General features: G+C 36.3%; 1 protein-coding gene across 1 annotated transcript in view; it reads left to right on the forward strand.

Annotated features, from left to right (window-relative positions):
* PLA2R1 (phospholipase A2 receptor 1) overlaps positions 1 to 15,160 on the forward strand; it is a 177,301-nt gene that overhangs the window by 72,479 nt on the left and 89,662 nt on the right. Inside the window, exons 5-8 of the mRNA XM_044666572.1 lie at positions 2,670 to 2,783; positions 3,960 to 4,103; positions 6,070 to 6,258; positions 8,131 to 8,288. Of these exons, the coding sequence (XP_044522507.1) occupies positions 2,670 to 2,783; positions 3,960 to 4,103; positions 6,070 to 6,258; positions 8,131 to 8,288 (605 nt within the window). The remainder of the gene's footprint in view (positions 1 to 2,669; positions 2,784 to 3,959; positions 4,104 to 6,069; positions 6,259 to 8,130; positions 8,289 to 15,160) is intronic.

Raw genomic sequence — 15,160 nt, forward strand, 5'->3', positions numbered from 1 at the left:
CCTGATTTTTACATGTAATTGGTAAAATAAAATATCTTTACCAAAAAAAGAAAAGAAAAGAAAATAGTCACACAGGATAACCTTCTTAGTCACTGTTGGTCTTTTTTTCAAGATGGTAAAAAGCACTGCAAATCAACTAAGGTATTTCTCAACATAATAGTATGCCAGATTTTTGTTCAAATGACTCAATCCCTTCAAATGTCAGTTTGAAGTGAACATACGAAGCAACTCAGAATGTTCAATTTTCAAGTTGAAACAAGACTTCACAGTTTGATAAAAATCAAATATTTGTGGCACCTGCTTTGATCTAAAGTGACATTTTTTTGTCTTAGAAGAAGCGTTTGAGTGACATGTACATTGAATTTTTAGATTTATAGTTCTCTCTAAAGGTAGTAGAATACGTGATAACACTTAGGATCATAAATGTAGATTTGAAAGGAAACTTAGATTGAAATCTAGCCCAACCCCCTTCATTCTACTGATGAAAAGATTGAGGCACAGAAAGGTTTAATAATTTGCCTGAGGTCAGAGAGGTAGTGAGTGACAGATACAGAATTCAAATCTAGATCCTTTGCATTCATTCTCTCTGACATTTGTGGAACAATGGGATCAGCCTGACCAGGAAGGACAAAGATCAGGATCTCTGAGAGTTCCTCTAGCAAAGGAAGGGGTACCTTGTAGGTACTCTAAGGCAGGTGGTTTGGAGGTTAAGTCTAGGGAAGTCAGGCAAGGCAGAAAAGAGAAGGCAGGCAATATAGGTCTAGGAAAATGAGGGGTCTTGTGTCTGAGAGGACTAGACTCAGGATCCTAGACTTAGGGAGGCAGTGAGAAGGCTCAAAAGCCCTGTAATATCAGCAAAACATGTCAGAGTTCAGAATTTAGAAAGTAGGCTGAGTATGAAGCATGGGGCACCAACACCATGAGATTGAAACCTTTTAGGGTAGTATGTATTTGAAGACATAAGTGTATGCCTCCTATAGATGTATATGAGCATCCAAATTCAGTCTGAAGTCTTCTGTTCTCAGAATCCCAGGTTTATTATTAGATACTCTCATCCTCTGGGCTCAGAACTTCTAATGGCTTCTGTTTCACTGCTTCACTCTGTCCCTCTCTCCCTCCCCCTTTCTCCTTTTCTTTCTCAGCTCAAGAACTACCTTCTATATGAAGCCTTTCTTTATCGTCCCCTTCCTCCTAACTGCTAGTGGCCTCTTTCCTTGGACTACATTGTGTTTATTTGTCTTTATTCTGCATATACTTTTATATGTATTTATTTTGTATTTCCTTATAAGTGTATACATGTTGCCTCCTTTGATAAGAACACAAGCTAACCAAGAGCAGGGGCTGTTTCATTTTTGTCCTTAGGTCCTCAATGTTTAGAACAATGTCTGCTATATAGGAGGCATTCAGAAAAAAAAGAATCTTGTTTCCAGTACATACTAGTTATGTGAGCCTGGACAAACAACTTAAATTGTCAGGATTCCATGCTATTTTTTTATGTCTATAAATTGCAAAAAAGTTACTAGTTTGCATTGTTAAAGGGAACCTCTTCAATGAGAACTCCCTGAATCAATCATAAGTCAAAGCCAAAAAGGAAAAAAAAAATTAAGCTTATGTGTTAGTGATCACTCTTTTGACTCTTACTTTTCCTTCTTCTCTCTGCCCCCCAACCCTCTCAATCACCAAGTGCAAAATTCTCCCAGGTGGCTTTGGATTCCACAAGAGTGAAAGTGAGCCTAATTTGGATTACTTAACTTTTGATGTAAAAGTGTCACTGTTAGCATGTGGTGGAGTTGGGAAAGAGGATTATGTCTGGAATTGACTTTGATATGTAAAACAAAAAAAATTTTTTGTAATAAAACATTAAATTTTTTAAAAGAATGAAAATGAGAGTGAACTTAAGGTTATAATCATATTGCATCTCCTACAACAGTGATGGGCAAACTATTCCTCGAGGGCCAGATCCAAGCCCTAGTTTTCCCATCACTGCCTTAAGCAGTTCCCTAATCACTACGCCCCCACATCCAGATGTAGTGATTAGGGAACTGCTTAAGGCAGTGATGGGCAAACTAGGTCCTGGATCTGGCCCACTGGGAATTGATTGCCAATCAATGTCCTACACTGTTTGGTTTCTACTATTCCATATGAGGGATTGTTACAAAAACCCAAGATTTCTAGAAGGTAGGGAGAAATGCATTTTAACTCGAAAATGCTCTCAGTAGTAGTAAGTAATCTCTAAGTAGTAGTAGTGGTAATAAAACTCTTTAAGAAAATTATGTAGGGAATCTTCATGGCTATTATAATGAAGGTGGATATTTTATATTAGATACAGTGGGAGGCAACTAGGTCAGGCACTGGATAGGGTGCTGGGTCTGAAGTCAGAAAAACCTGGGTTCAAATGTGGCTTCAGAAACTCAACTGGCTATGTGACCCTGGGCAAATCATTTAACCATCATTTACCTTAATCCACTGTAGTCAGAAAGGGGAACTACCCCTATCTTTGCCAAGAAAACCTCTTGGATGATATGATCCATGGGGTCAGGAAAAGTTGGACTCAGCTGATACAATGAAACAAGAACAAAAGTTTAAAACCCCATGCTACCCAAGTCCTGAAAAATAAGAAACGTTAATTTTTTTCCAACTTGTGATTCCGTTCACTCTGTTCATTCCAGAGCACTTAAGTACTAAAGCAGTTGATGTGTGGATGGGTCTCAATCAACTGGATGCAGCTGCTGGCTGGCAGTGGTCAGATGGAACCCCGCTCACCTACCTGAACTGGAGTCCAGGTACTTCTTGTGGCTTTTAACTGTAGTACAATGGGATACCATCCTAAAGGCTTAATATTAGTGTTATTTATTCTTATTTAAGTAAGGAACCTGTAGCTGCCTAGGCAAGTGCTTTTCTTCCATCCCACAAAGCTTTTGGGACAAAGACCGCTTGAGTCCTGAGACTGACTTTGAGGCATTGAGGGCAGATAGAGGTATACCTATACTTGCCCTTGGGAATTCATCTTAAAGTCACACGTTCTTTGTCCTTTTCAAATTATAGAGTTCCAAGGGAGAGTACTCACCTACACAGATCCCTTAAGTCTATAAATGAGCTGTCCTGTAAGGGTTGGCCAGTAAAATTAAAGCTTGTCTGAACTCCCTTGAAGCAAGAACATGGAAGGAATACTTATTCCAGGCAATAGTCAGAAGCCAAGAAGCTCAGCAAATTTCCCAAGGTTGAAGAAAGAATTTGGGACAGAGCCAAAATTGGGATCAGCTATTTTTTAATAGTAACAAATTATAAAATATTTATCTATAAAAGAAACAAAATCATCTTTTTACTCAGTGTGATAATTGGTAGATCACTTAATTGTTTTATAATTCCAAGTCATTTGTTTCCCCAAGATACTAATGAGAGGCAGCTAGGTGGCTCAGTGGATAGAGAACCAGACCTGGTTACAGGAGGTCCTGGTCCAGATCTGACCTCAGATACTTCCTAGCTGTGTGACCCTGGGCAAGTCACTTAATCCCAAATGCCCAGTCCTTACCATTATTTTGCCTTGGAACCAATACTTAGTATTGATTCTAAGATGGAAGGTAAAGGTTTTTTTTTTTTTTGTTTTGTTTTTGTTTTTTTAAGATACTATTAATTATTCTATTTATGATTCAAGTCGTGTAGGGTTTTTTAAAAAAAATATCACACTAATCACCACAACCAGCACTGTATAGGGGAATAGTATTAAATATGGTCTCAAATGACCTAGGTTTAAATACCATGTCTGCTGTTCACTATTGAGTAACTTTGGGCAAATCATTTAACCATTCTGAACCTCAGTTTCTAAACCTATAAACTGAGGGTTTTTGACTAAATGACCTCTAAAATCCTATGGTTGAATGCTAAGGATATGCAAATATAAATAAATATATATAAATTAATTATATTTGCTTTGAGTATTTAAAGCGTTGTTTTTTCAGATGTAAAGTCTGACCTATTTCTTGAATATCACTGTGGAACATTCAATTCTTTGGTGACACAGTCCTGGCGAACACGTGAATGTGAATCTGGGTTGCCTTATGTATGTAAAAAATATTTGAACCGCACTGAACATGATGAATTTGGTAAGTATCTTTATTGTGTTAATTAGTCTTATAAGTTGTTCAATATTCCTCTCAACATAATTAAATACCTCCCTCCATCTGTTGATAATACATAATTTACCATTTGCTAATGTTGGTTTACATTTATCCAATAAATTATTTGTATACAGGCAATCTGTACTATTTCAAAAGAATCATGAATTCCACATATATGGTCAGGATATTGCTAAAAAACCATGACAGTATAACTTTAGCATATCAAACATTTCCCGTTTTCATTTTTTCCCATTGGAATTCTCATTTGTTGGAACAAACAACACCTGTTTCTCATCTAAATCTACTCCTGAATTTCATTCCTGATCCCTTTGGAAATTGACTAAATCACAAGCGAGTTTTATACAACTCCGTACTTCAGTAATTTTCTACTGCCTTCCACACACATCACTGATGAACCCAACAGAGAAAAGTATACAACTTCTAGCAATGTTTTTAGCCCAATTATTTTTTCTCTTTTAGATCTAGCTCCTCTTTTATGACAGGATTTTAAAATCTATAATTAGTTCAAAGGGGGAAGAGAAAGATCAAATGTTTTCTCTTATCATTAAAATTCTAGAATTTAAATTTAAATATCAGAATTTAATCAGTTATAAAATCTTTGATTTGGTGTTCAAAGCCCTTCATAACCTATTCTTCTCCCACCTTTTCAGTCTTCTCTTACTTTACTCCCCAGCATGTTCCCTTCTCAATCCAGTGACATTGACCTCCTTTGATATTCCATAAATAAGACACCCACTTGTGTCTTGGTCCTCTAGGCCCAGGGCATTATTTCTGTCTGGCCTCCATTGCTGGAATGTTCTCCTTCCTAATCTCTGTTTGTTGGCTTCCCTAACTTCCTTAAAGTGCTAACAACAATCCCATTTTCTACAGGAACTCTTTCCCAAGCCCTTCATCTGTTTATCTTTTCCTGTTCATCTTGTTTATAGCTTGTTTGTTCATATTGTTTGCTTGTTGTTCCCCCCAACCCCTATTAGATTGGGAGCTCCTTGAGGACAGGAGCCATCATTTGCTTTTCTTTGAATCCCCAGGGCTTACACCCATCCTAGATTATCAGCTTCCTGAGGTCAGCGACCATATTTTATTAAAACTTTGTATATCTGCCAGTAACTAGGATAAATAGTAAGCATTTTAAAATTCCAGCTGTGTACATAGTAGTGCTTGATCAATATTTGTTGAATGATGGCTGGCAACAGTAAATGAGTGATTTAACCCCCATTTTATAGAAGGAAGGAGAGAAGGAGGAAAGAGGGGCAGAAAACAAGAGAGAAAGAGAGAAATTATTGAAACACTGAAAGAATCCATAGAAATAACAAATTCACTTACTACTCTTTTCTAAACTTCTGGAATACATATTTAGATGAAAATAAAAATGAAAACATTAACTATATTTACCTGTTTAACTTGTTGCAAGTAAAAACCCTTATAATTGATCATCTAGGTTATAATAATATGAAGTACTGAGTTTCTTCTAGTTTTGGGGAATCAATCAGCATTTATTTAAAAAAAATCATGTAACCGTGGAAAATTTTTCTAAAAAAAATAAAATATTAAAAAAAAGGACAACCCTTGCCTTCTATCTTAGAATTGATACCAAGTATTGAAGAGTGGTAAGGTCTAAGCATCTGGGGTTAAGGGACTTGCACAGGACCACAAAGCTAGAAAATGTCTGAGATCAAATTTGAACCCAGAACCTCCTCTCTCCAGATCTGGTCCTCTATCCATTATTGAGCTGCAGAGTGACCCTTCAATCAGCATTTATTAAAAAACCTACTATGTGCTAGACACTGGGGATAAGCAAAAGATGGCTCCTACCCTCAAGAGTTCACAATTAAAGATAATCCTATCACTGTTAATTTTTAAAGCTAATTAATAGTATCACTACTTAATTATGAATAATATCTCTTTGTTTTCTATCTTTAAAATGAAAAAGATGCTTGGGAATACTCCCCTACACACTGTGAGCCAGGCTGGAATCCTTACAATCGCAACTGTTACCATCTTCAGAAAGAAAAAAAACCCTGGAGAGCTGCCTTGCATTCTTGTCGGTCCAATAACAGTGAACTGATCAATATAGCTTCATTAGCAGAGGCAGAGTTTTTCATAAACCTTCTTAGCAACGGTGAGTCCTTAAAGTTGGTTAGTTTGCCTTGTTTTCTAATTGCTTCTAGACCCAATGCACATGATATTGTAGCAAGCAGTATTTTTTACTAGTGGGCTAGAAAATAAATCCATCTATTTTAAACTGACCTTGATGTACTTGGGATATTATTTTCCAAATACATGCATTAATATAGAGTCACAGCTCTATATTTCACAAAATAGATGCTCAGAATAAATCTAAAGGCATTCACATATTTTGGGCAGATAAGAGATGGACACATTGATAGTTTCGGAAATATAACACAGTGTGGCATTCGCTATCATTTTATGACTTTAATTTTAAAGATTCAGTTCTCAAAAGGGAGTCTGCTGAACCAAAAACAAAACAAAACAAAACAAAACAACAACAAAAAAATCCCTTGCAAACAGTAAAACACCACCAAATTTGTAACTTAGTGATGCTGTCACCAGTAGTAGAATGCCATAGGCATACAATCTGAACACTGAAGTTTATTGTTTATTAGTTGAAGTTAAATGATGATGATGCTTTACAATCTACTAACAACTTTATATCTGTTATCTCATTTGATCCACATAACAACCCTTTGGCAATTATTATCTATTTTTATTCCCTTTTTCAAGATGAGGAAACTGTGGTTGAGAGAGATTAAATGATTTTTCCCAGATTCACAGGGCTAATAAGTGTCTAAAGGATTTGAACTGGGGTCTTTCTGACTCCAAATCCAGCTAAGTAACATCATGCTACCTTGCTTCCTCCACACCAGGAGTACTTAACATTTCTGCTTGTTTGTTTCACAGTCTCATTTTGCAGTCTATTGAAGCCTATAGAGGCTCTATTCCAGAATTTTTAACGTGAAATAAAATATAAGGAATTGCAAAAGAAAAATAGGTTATAGTGAATATAGTCATTGTAATTGTTTTCCTCTCCAAATTTTGTGACCCCCTGAAATCTGTCTGTGGACACCAGGTTAAGAAAAAGAATTGTTGTGGACATTAACTACTAATGTAAATAATTCTGGTAAAGCAAATTTGTAAGGAAATAAAGGCATAATACAGTCAACCAACCATTGCCTTTCTCCCTAACACTAAACAAATTCTGTTTATTAACTGACTTTTAATTTTATCTTTGCATCAAAAGTCCTTTTTGGTAGTGTGCCCTCACATTGAGGATTTGTTCAGAATGAAAGGGACCTCTGCTCTGCTTATTTCCTAGTGGTTAGTTTTGCTTTCTCTTTCTGACTACCAAGTGATTTGTTCATTCTGGCTAGACTATTTCAGCCTACTTCACCTTTCTAACACTCATAGTCATCTACCCAGATCTGAGCTGCTCCTCCAGTATCCTTGCTCTAAGATCTCCTACCAACTTTCTTCCATATGCAAAAAATGAAGAACTAGAAAAAAGTATGAAAATTGCTTGATGGCACTGAGAAATAAAGAAATAGACTTCTCTTTTTCTCTGGACAGAAAAGGAGTGGTTCTCACCTTAATCTGTCTAGTTTCCACCCCTCTGCCCCTTTCACTATTTTTTTTTTTGGATGTAATTTGCTTGCTTTGCAGAGATTTGGGAAAGCTAATGAGAATCTCTGAGATGATGTCCCTTAAGTTGTGTAGTGACTCCAGCCCATAGGCTGCTTCAGATGTATAGGTTTACAGTTGGGTTTTTTTTAAGCCTCTATCTCTTACCACGATTACAACACAAAATAATTGAGGGGAGTTCTCCCATAAGGTTTTTTAAGAGATTTAAACTAGTTTCATCAAATACAGAATTTGTAATCAAAATGAAACTTTTTTACTAAATAGTCAAAATAATGACGTCCTTTTCAAATAATCAGTTAATAAAAAAATAATAATTTCCTCTGATCTTTTTCAGAAAATGTATCTGAAACATGGATTGGCATGAGCAGCCATAGCATCCCAGTTTCCTTTGAATGGTCTAATGGCTCTTCCGTCACCTTTACTAACTGGCACATCCAAGAGCCTAATATTTCTCTCAATAGCAGCCAACTCTGTGTTTCAGCTCAGCAATCTGTAAGTTTACCCCATCATCACTTAGAATCTTTAACGGTTGAGTTGGTTCACTGGGAGGCTATTGTTTTTATTTTATTTTTTAAAAAACTCTTACCTTCCATCTTAGAATCAATTCTGTGAATTGGTTACAAAGCAGAAGAATGGTAAATTGGTAAATGGGGGTTAAGTGACTAGCCCAGGGTCACATAGCTAAGAAATCTCTGAGGCCAGAGTTGCAACCACAACCTCCTATATATCTAAGCCTATCTTTTTTTCCCTTTGAGCCACCTAACTGCCTCTGAGGCTGTTTTTAAAAACAATTTTTTTTTACTTCATTATTTATTTATTTATTTTAAAAATGTTTTTCCATGTTTACATGATTCATTTTCTTTCCCTCCCCCACTCCTGGAGCCGAGAAGCAATTCCATTGGGTCCTACAAATGTCATCTCTTAATATCCATTTCCATGAGGCTGTTTTTAAAAAGATATTTTATTTCCCCAGTTACATGTAATATCAATTTTCAACAAATCTTTTCTGACATTATAAGATCTAAATTGTCTCCTTCCCTTCCCTTTCCTCCCTCACTCCCAGATATGGTAGGCATTTTGATCTGGAAAATATGCTTCCATATTGGTCATTGTTTTAAGAGAATGCTCATATAAACCTCAGACTCTCAAATAAAATTATAAATAAACCTATGTGAATAATGTCATGCTTTGGTCTGCGTTTCAACTCCAACAGTTCCTTCTCTAGAGATGGATAACATTCTTTGTCATAAGTTGGTTTTAAAATCATAGTGATGTGGTCTCCAAATTGCAGATCAGGGTTTATAATCATCTTGACTGAAATTTGAACCTAGGTCTTCTGACTCCAAATCAAATGCTCTTGTGCAGAAAAAGAAATAGGACATAATAATGAATGGAAAAGAGGAGAAGCAAGAGAATGAGGTATCTGAAATGGTAAAGGATTGCCTCTGAGGAAGTTGTGGTTTGGGAACAGATGAAATTTTCCAAAATGCAAGTAGAGACAAAGAAAAGGGACTAAGGTTGGATTTCTATTGGCTACATTCACACAATGTGCTATTATCCCACCTCTTTAAATATTCCAAGACCTCTAGCACAGTGCTGGGCATATAGTAGGTGCTCAGAAAATATTTATTAAATGAATATTTTATAAGTTGGAAGAATGAGGAGGGATCCTAAAAAGAAAAGATGATGAAATCAGGGAGGAAGAAGAAGTGACAGAATTGATAATGTTTGTTAAATTTAGTCTGGAGGAAATGTTAAGGACATAGTATCTTCCTCTGTGGTGTGCTAAGAAGAGGTTTTAGAATGAGTTCAGTATTAAGACTGAGCCATCAAATTTGCCAGTGACTAAACCATAGTTCTTTGGTATTCTCCATCAGTGAGTGCACCGAGAAATGCTGTTCCTAGTTGCCTGGTTTCTAGGCTTCTGCTGCCTTTGATATTGAAGTAGCTCAGCGGCATACCACAGGATCCTAGATAATAGATCTTTGAGGTCATCTAGCTTAACCTTCTAATTTTTATAGATGAGAAAACTGAAGGCCAGAGAGATTCTTCTCCATTTTTCTCCTCATTTGTATCTGGCATCTAGGAGACCAAAGCAGGTGCTTCATACTTCCATGTATTCTTTATATACTTCCATGGCCTTTCCTCTCCTCACCCCAATAACTATTCACATTATTAAAGGTCTAAGAATGCCATTCAAACAGAAAGAATGAAAACACTGAGAATAAAGACCAGAAAAGGTGCCTTTCAAAATCCCAATAAAGCTCATGATTTAGCATAAACCTAACAGCTACCCTTCCCAGTTATCTTCTTCTCTGGAGCTATTAACTATGTTTGTGTTGTGTTTGTGTCTGAGGATTGGAGGAATAGATATCTGCTGTTTGGGCAAAAGGCTGCTGTATGTAGCAAGTGTTCCACACATATCTTAAGTGGCAGAGCAAGCTTTGAAACCTGAGCTCACCATACACCATGTACTCCTTTTTAGGATAGTGCCTCCAGCATAGGATGATTACAGAAAGAAGAGATTTTTTAAGCAGCTAGGTAGCTCAGTGGATAGAGAGCCAGACCTGGAGTCAGGAGGACTTGAGTTCAGATATTGCCTAGCTGTGTGATCCTAGGCAAGTCACTTAACCCCCATTGCATAGTCTTTAATCTTCTTCTTCCTTGGAATAGATATTTAGTATTATTTAAAAGACAAAAAGTAAGGAGTGCTTCTCTCTCTCTCTCTCTCTCTCTCTCTCTCTCTCTCTCTCTCTCTCTCTCTCTCTCTGTGTGTGTGTGTGTGTGTGTAGAGAGACAGAGACAGAGACAGAGACAGAGAGACAAGGACAGAGACACAGAGACAGAGACAGAGAGAGAAATGGCCAAAAATAAGAACAATTGATGGCAGAGTATTAAGACAGTACGATGAGTGAGTAAATAAAGTTATCAGAAGTTTCAGAGCTTGCAAAAATCCTTTGATTTTAACAAGTCATTTCATTAGAATATCATGATTAATTTTCCCAGATAATTTAGACCCAACAATGTAGCATTCAAATTCAACTTTTAACAGTTATTAAGCACTTGTTACATGCAGTTATCTGTGTTAGGTTCTAGGAAAGATAAAAATGCTAAAAATAGGGCTCACTTCCTTTCTTCATGGAGCTTCCCATCTAATTGGTGGAAAAATGCATAAATGACTACAATAATAATATAGAAACACCTCATATAATAGAATTAGAGATTATCTAGTCCAACCTTATTTTTACAAATATTTTAATTTAATTAATAAAAATTAATTTAATTAAAAATAAATGCTCTCTCTGGCTATCTCCCCATCTGATTTATCTATCCATGATAATAGTGACAATAATAACAAACTAAATATATTAATGATTTAAAATTTTCATCACCTATTATGAAAGAAGGGCAGAAAGGTGGCACATCCCCTAAGACTCATCTTCCTGAGTTCAAATCTAGCTTCAGATATATACTAGCTGTGTGATCCTGGACAAGTCACTTAACCTTATTTGTAAAATAAGCTGGAGAAGGAAATGATAAATCATTCTAGTTACCTTGGCAAAGAAAACTCCAAATGAGGTCATGAAGAGTTAGACCCAACTGAACAACCACAATAACAGGATAATAGATTAGAAATTATCTAGTCCACTCTCATTTTTACACATAAGGATGTTAACCCTCCATGCTTAGTAAATGCTCCATTTGGCTGTCTGCCTGTCTTTATTCATCTATCAACTATTATTTTTGAGGATAATAATAGTAAAAGTTATAATAACAGCAGCTAGCATTTCTATAACTCTTTAGGGTTTTCTAGCCACTTTTCAGGTGTTATTTAATCTTCATAATGACCCTGTATAATAGGTACAATAATCCTCATTTTGCTTTTATTTTACTTTATTTTTTACAAACCCTTACCTTCCATCTTAGAATCAATACTGTGTATTGGTTCCAAGGCAGAAGAGCAGAAAGGGCTAACAATGGGAGTTAAGTGACTTACTGAGGGTCACACAGTATCTGAGACCAGATTTAAACCCAAGACCTCCTGGATTGGGCCTGGGCACCTCACTGCCCCCACCCTCATTTTATAGATGAGGAAACACAGGCTGATAAATATAAGTGACTTACTCAGAGTCACACTGCTAGGAAGTGTCTGAGGGCCAAGTTAAACTCAGATCTACTTGACTCCAAAGCTAGGACCAGATCCATGATGCCAGCCAGAAGGTTCATCATGGCATAGAGATGACTCTGGGTTTCCAAAGGATATGCCAGTATAAGGCTGTCAAGTATTAACAAGCTGGAAAAGCATCAAGTTACAGCCAAGTGCTATCATGTATATCCTTCAACCAAAGAGAAAAGGAACCTGGCTCAGTTCAGAAATTCATCTCAGAGTATTGAATTTTGCACCTCTAGCAACTTCCTCAGGGACTGCCGTTAAAGGGGTAGAGGAAGTGCCATCTCTGTATTGGTAGAAAGAACACCCGCATGGATGAAATCTCAGATTCTGGAAATTATGTCATATGGAACAAACTCATTAAGAAGGTGCATCAAAGGGCGCTGTTTGAGAGTGAAGGTTATTACCAACAAAAAAGACTCCCAAATATAGCTTTCTAAATAGGCAGAAAGTCAAAATGAGAAGGCACAGCCATGATGGGGGTGCTCCTGTGGTCGTTTACAGTCTTTAAGATTAGATGTTTGATGCTTTTGTTGTGTTTACTTTGTTGCTTTTAAATTGAGACATTGCTTGCAGCTTCACACAAAATTTCTAATGTAATAATTTTTAATTTTTTGTGTCATGGATCTTTTTTGACAGTATGGTGAAAACTATGAACCCTTTCTCAGAATATGTTTTTAAAAGCATAAGATACATAAGATTAAAAAGGAAACTAATTATATTGAAATAAAGATGTAATTTTTTTTAATGTTCTGAAATCTGCGTGGTAGTTGGAGTCTAAGTTAAGGCATTATCACAAAAGGACAACCGTGTGTGGAGAAAGTGTGGTATATTGGGAAGAGCCCTATGTATGAGGACCAAAAATCTGGTCTTCTGACCTGTCTCTGCCACTCCAATAGATGGCCCTGGGCCAAGACATTTATTTAACTCTCTGCCTAAAGTTTTGGTTTCTATTCTGTAATCTATCTGGGCAATAACACTTAGATAAAATGAGGTAATATTTGCTTAGTGTTTTATAGACTTAAAATCCTATATAAGTGCTAACTATTATTATTTAGTTTTTATGAGGATCAATTCTATGAGGTGTACAGTCCAAGTGTTAGAAATTGGGGCTAGAACTCTAATTTCATTAGAAAAAGGAAGTCCCAAATGATGAACTCCCTCTACCAATTCTGATGGACACCTTCTCTGTAACTCAAAGCCTTATATAGGTGCTTCTGCACATTGGGAGATTAAGTGATTAAGTCAGGCTGGTATGTAGGAAGAGGTGGGAACTGAATCCAATTCTACCTGGCTCTGAGACCAGATCTCTAACCATTATACCACATTGCCTTTTCTGTCTAAGTGTTATCACCTATCTTTTAGTCTTCACATATAGGGCTCTTTCCACCACACTGCACTGTCTCTCCTCTCACATTTATCCTTTTGTGAAACAAAATTCTGAAATCCCATCTTCTACAGGAAATCTTTCCTAACCGTCTCTCTTAATTCTAGTGTCTTTGCTCTGTTAATTATTTCCTAATTATCCTGTATGTAGCTTATTTGAATATATGTTGGGGGGGGGTTGTCTCCCTAATTAGCCTTCGAGATCCTTGATGGCAAGGACTTTCTTTTGCTTCTTTTTGTATCCTCAAAACAGCACAGTACCTGCCACATAATAGGTGTTTAATGTTTATTGAGTGATTGTTTACACATGATGGTTCTTCAGATACTTGAAGAGAATAGTAATAATTATTACTATATTATTATATGACAGGTATAATAACCTAATAGTATTAACATCATAATTATTATTATAGCTCATATTTGTAAAGCACTTTACTAGTTACAAAACACTTCTACCTACATTCTCTCATTTGAGGCAACTTGGTGGCACAGTGGATAGAATACTAGAACCAGAATCAGAAAGAACTGAGTTCAGATCTCACCTCAGACAGTTACTACCTATGTGATCTTGGGTAAGTTACTAAACTTCTCAATACTTCAGTTTCCTGATCTATGAAATGATGTTATTAATTTCACTAAATCATGAGAACACCAAGACAACACTGAATCATTTTCATCCTTCAAGTAACTTCTGTTTTAACAAGAGAGGCAATAGGTCCAATATAAGCTTATATCAGTCAATCAATAAAAATTTATTAAGCACCTATTATGTGTCAGGCACTGTGCTAAGTTCTGAAGATACATAAAAAGGCAAAAGACAGGTCCTACCTTCAAGTAGTTCATAATCTAATGAAGGAGATAACATGTAAATAATTATATTCAAATAAACTATATACAAGATGAAAAGGAAATAACTAACAGAGGGAAGGCACTAGAACTATGGAGTTAAAAAAGGTTTTCTGTAAAGATAAGATTTCAGATTGAGATTTAAAAGAAAGCTAGGGAAGCCAATAGGCAGAGATGAAAAGGGAGAACATTCCAGCCTTGTGAGACAGCCAGAGAAAATGTCCTCTGCCAAGAGATGGAGTATCTCATTTGTGGAATAGCAAGAACAATGGGACAATGTTACTGAGTCAAAGAGTAAAGTGTAAAAATACTGGAGAGGTAGAAGGAGGATAGGTTATAAAGGGCTTTAAACACCAAATGGAAAATTTTACATTTGCTCCTGGAGGGAATAGAGAGCCATTGGGGTTTATTGAGTAGTGGGGTGACAATCATCCTACTTTTTCTTTAGAAAAATTATTTTAGTGGCAGAATAGAAGATGAATTGGAGCGGGGAGAGCATTAAGATAAGCAGATCCACCAGCAGACTATTGCAACTGTCCCAGTGATGGCTGTCCACATCAACTCGAATGACAGCTATGTCAAAGGAGAGAATGTAGAGGGTAGATACTAACATTAAGGGGCATTCGGAAAAGTTTCTTTGCAGAAGGTAAGATTTTAGCAGAGACTTGAAAGAAGCCAGGGAAGCCAGGAAACAAAGATGAGGAGAGAGAGAATTCCAGACATGGGAGACAGCCATTGATATACAGAGTTGGGAAATGGAATGTCTTGTTTGAGGAACAGCAAGGTAGGCTGCACTTAGTGTTTTTATTTTATTTATTTTAAAAATATTTTCCCATGGTTACATGATTCATGTACTCTCCCTCCCCACTCCTATAGCTGACCAATAATTTCACTGGGTTTTATATATATATATATATATATATATATATATATATATATATATATATATACACATATATAA

The sequence above is a fragment of the Gracilinanus agilis genome, chromosome 3, assembly GCF_016433145.1.
Source record: "Gracilinanus agilis isolate LMUSP501 chromosome 3, AgileGrace, whole genome shotgun sequence".
In the NCBI taxonomy this organism is placed as follows: Eukaryota; Metazoa; Chordata; class Mammalia; order Didelphimorphia; family Didelphidae; genus Gracilinanus; species Gracilinanus agilis.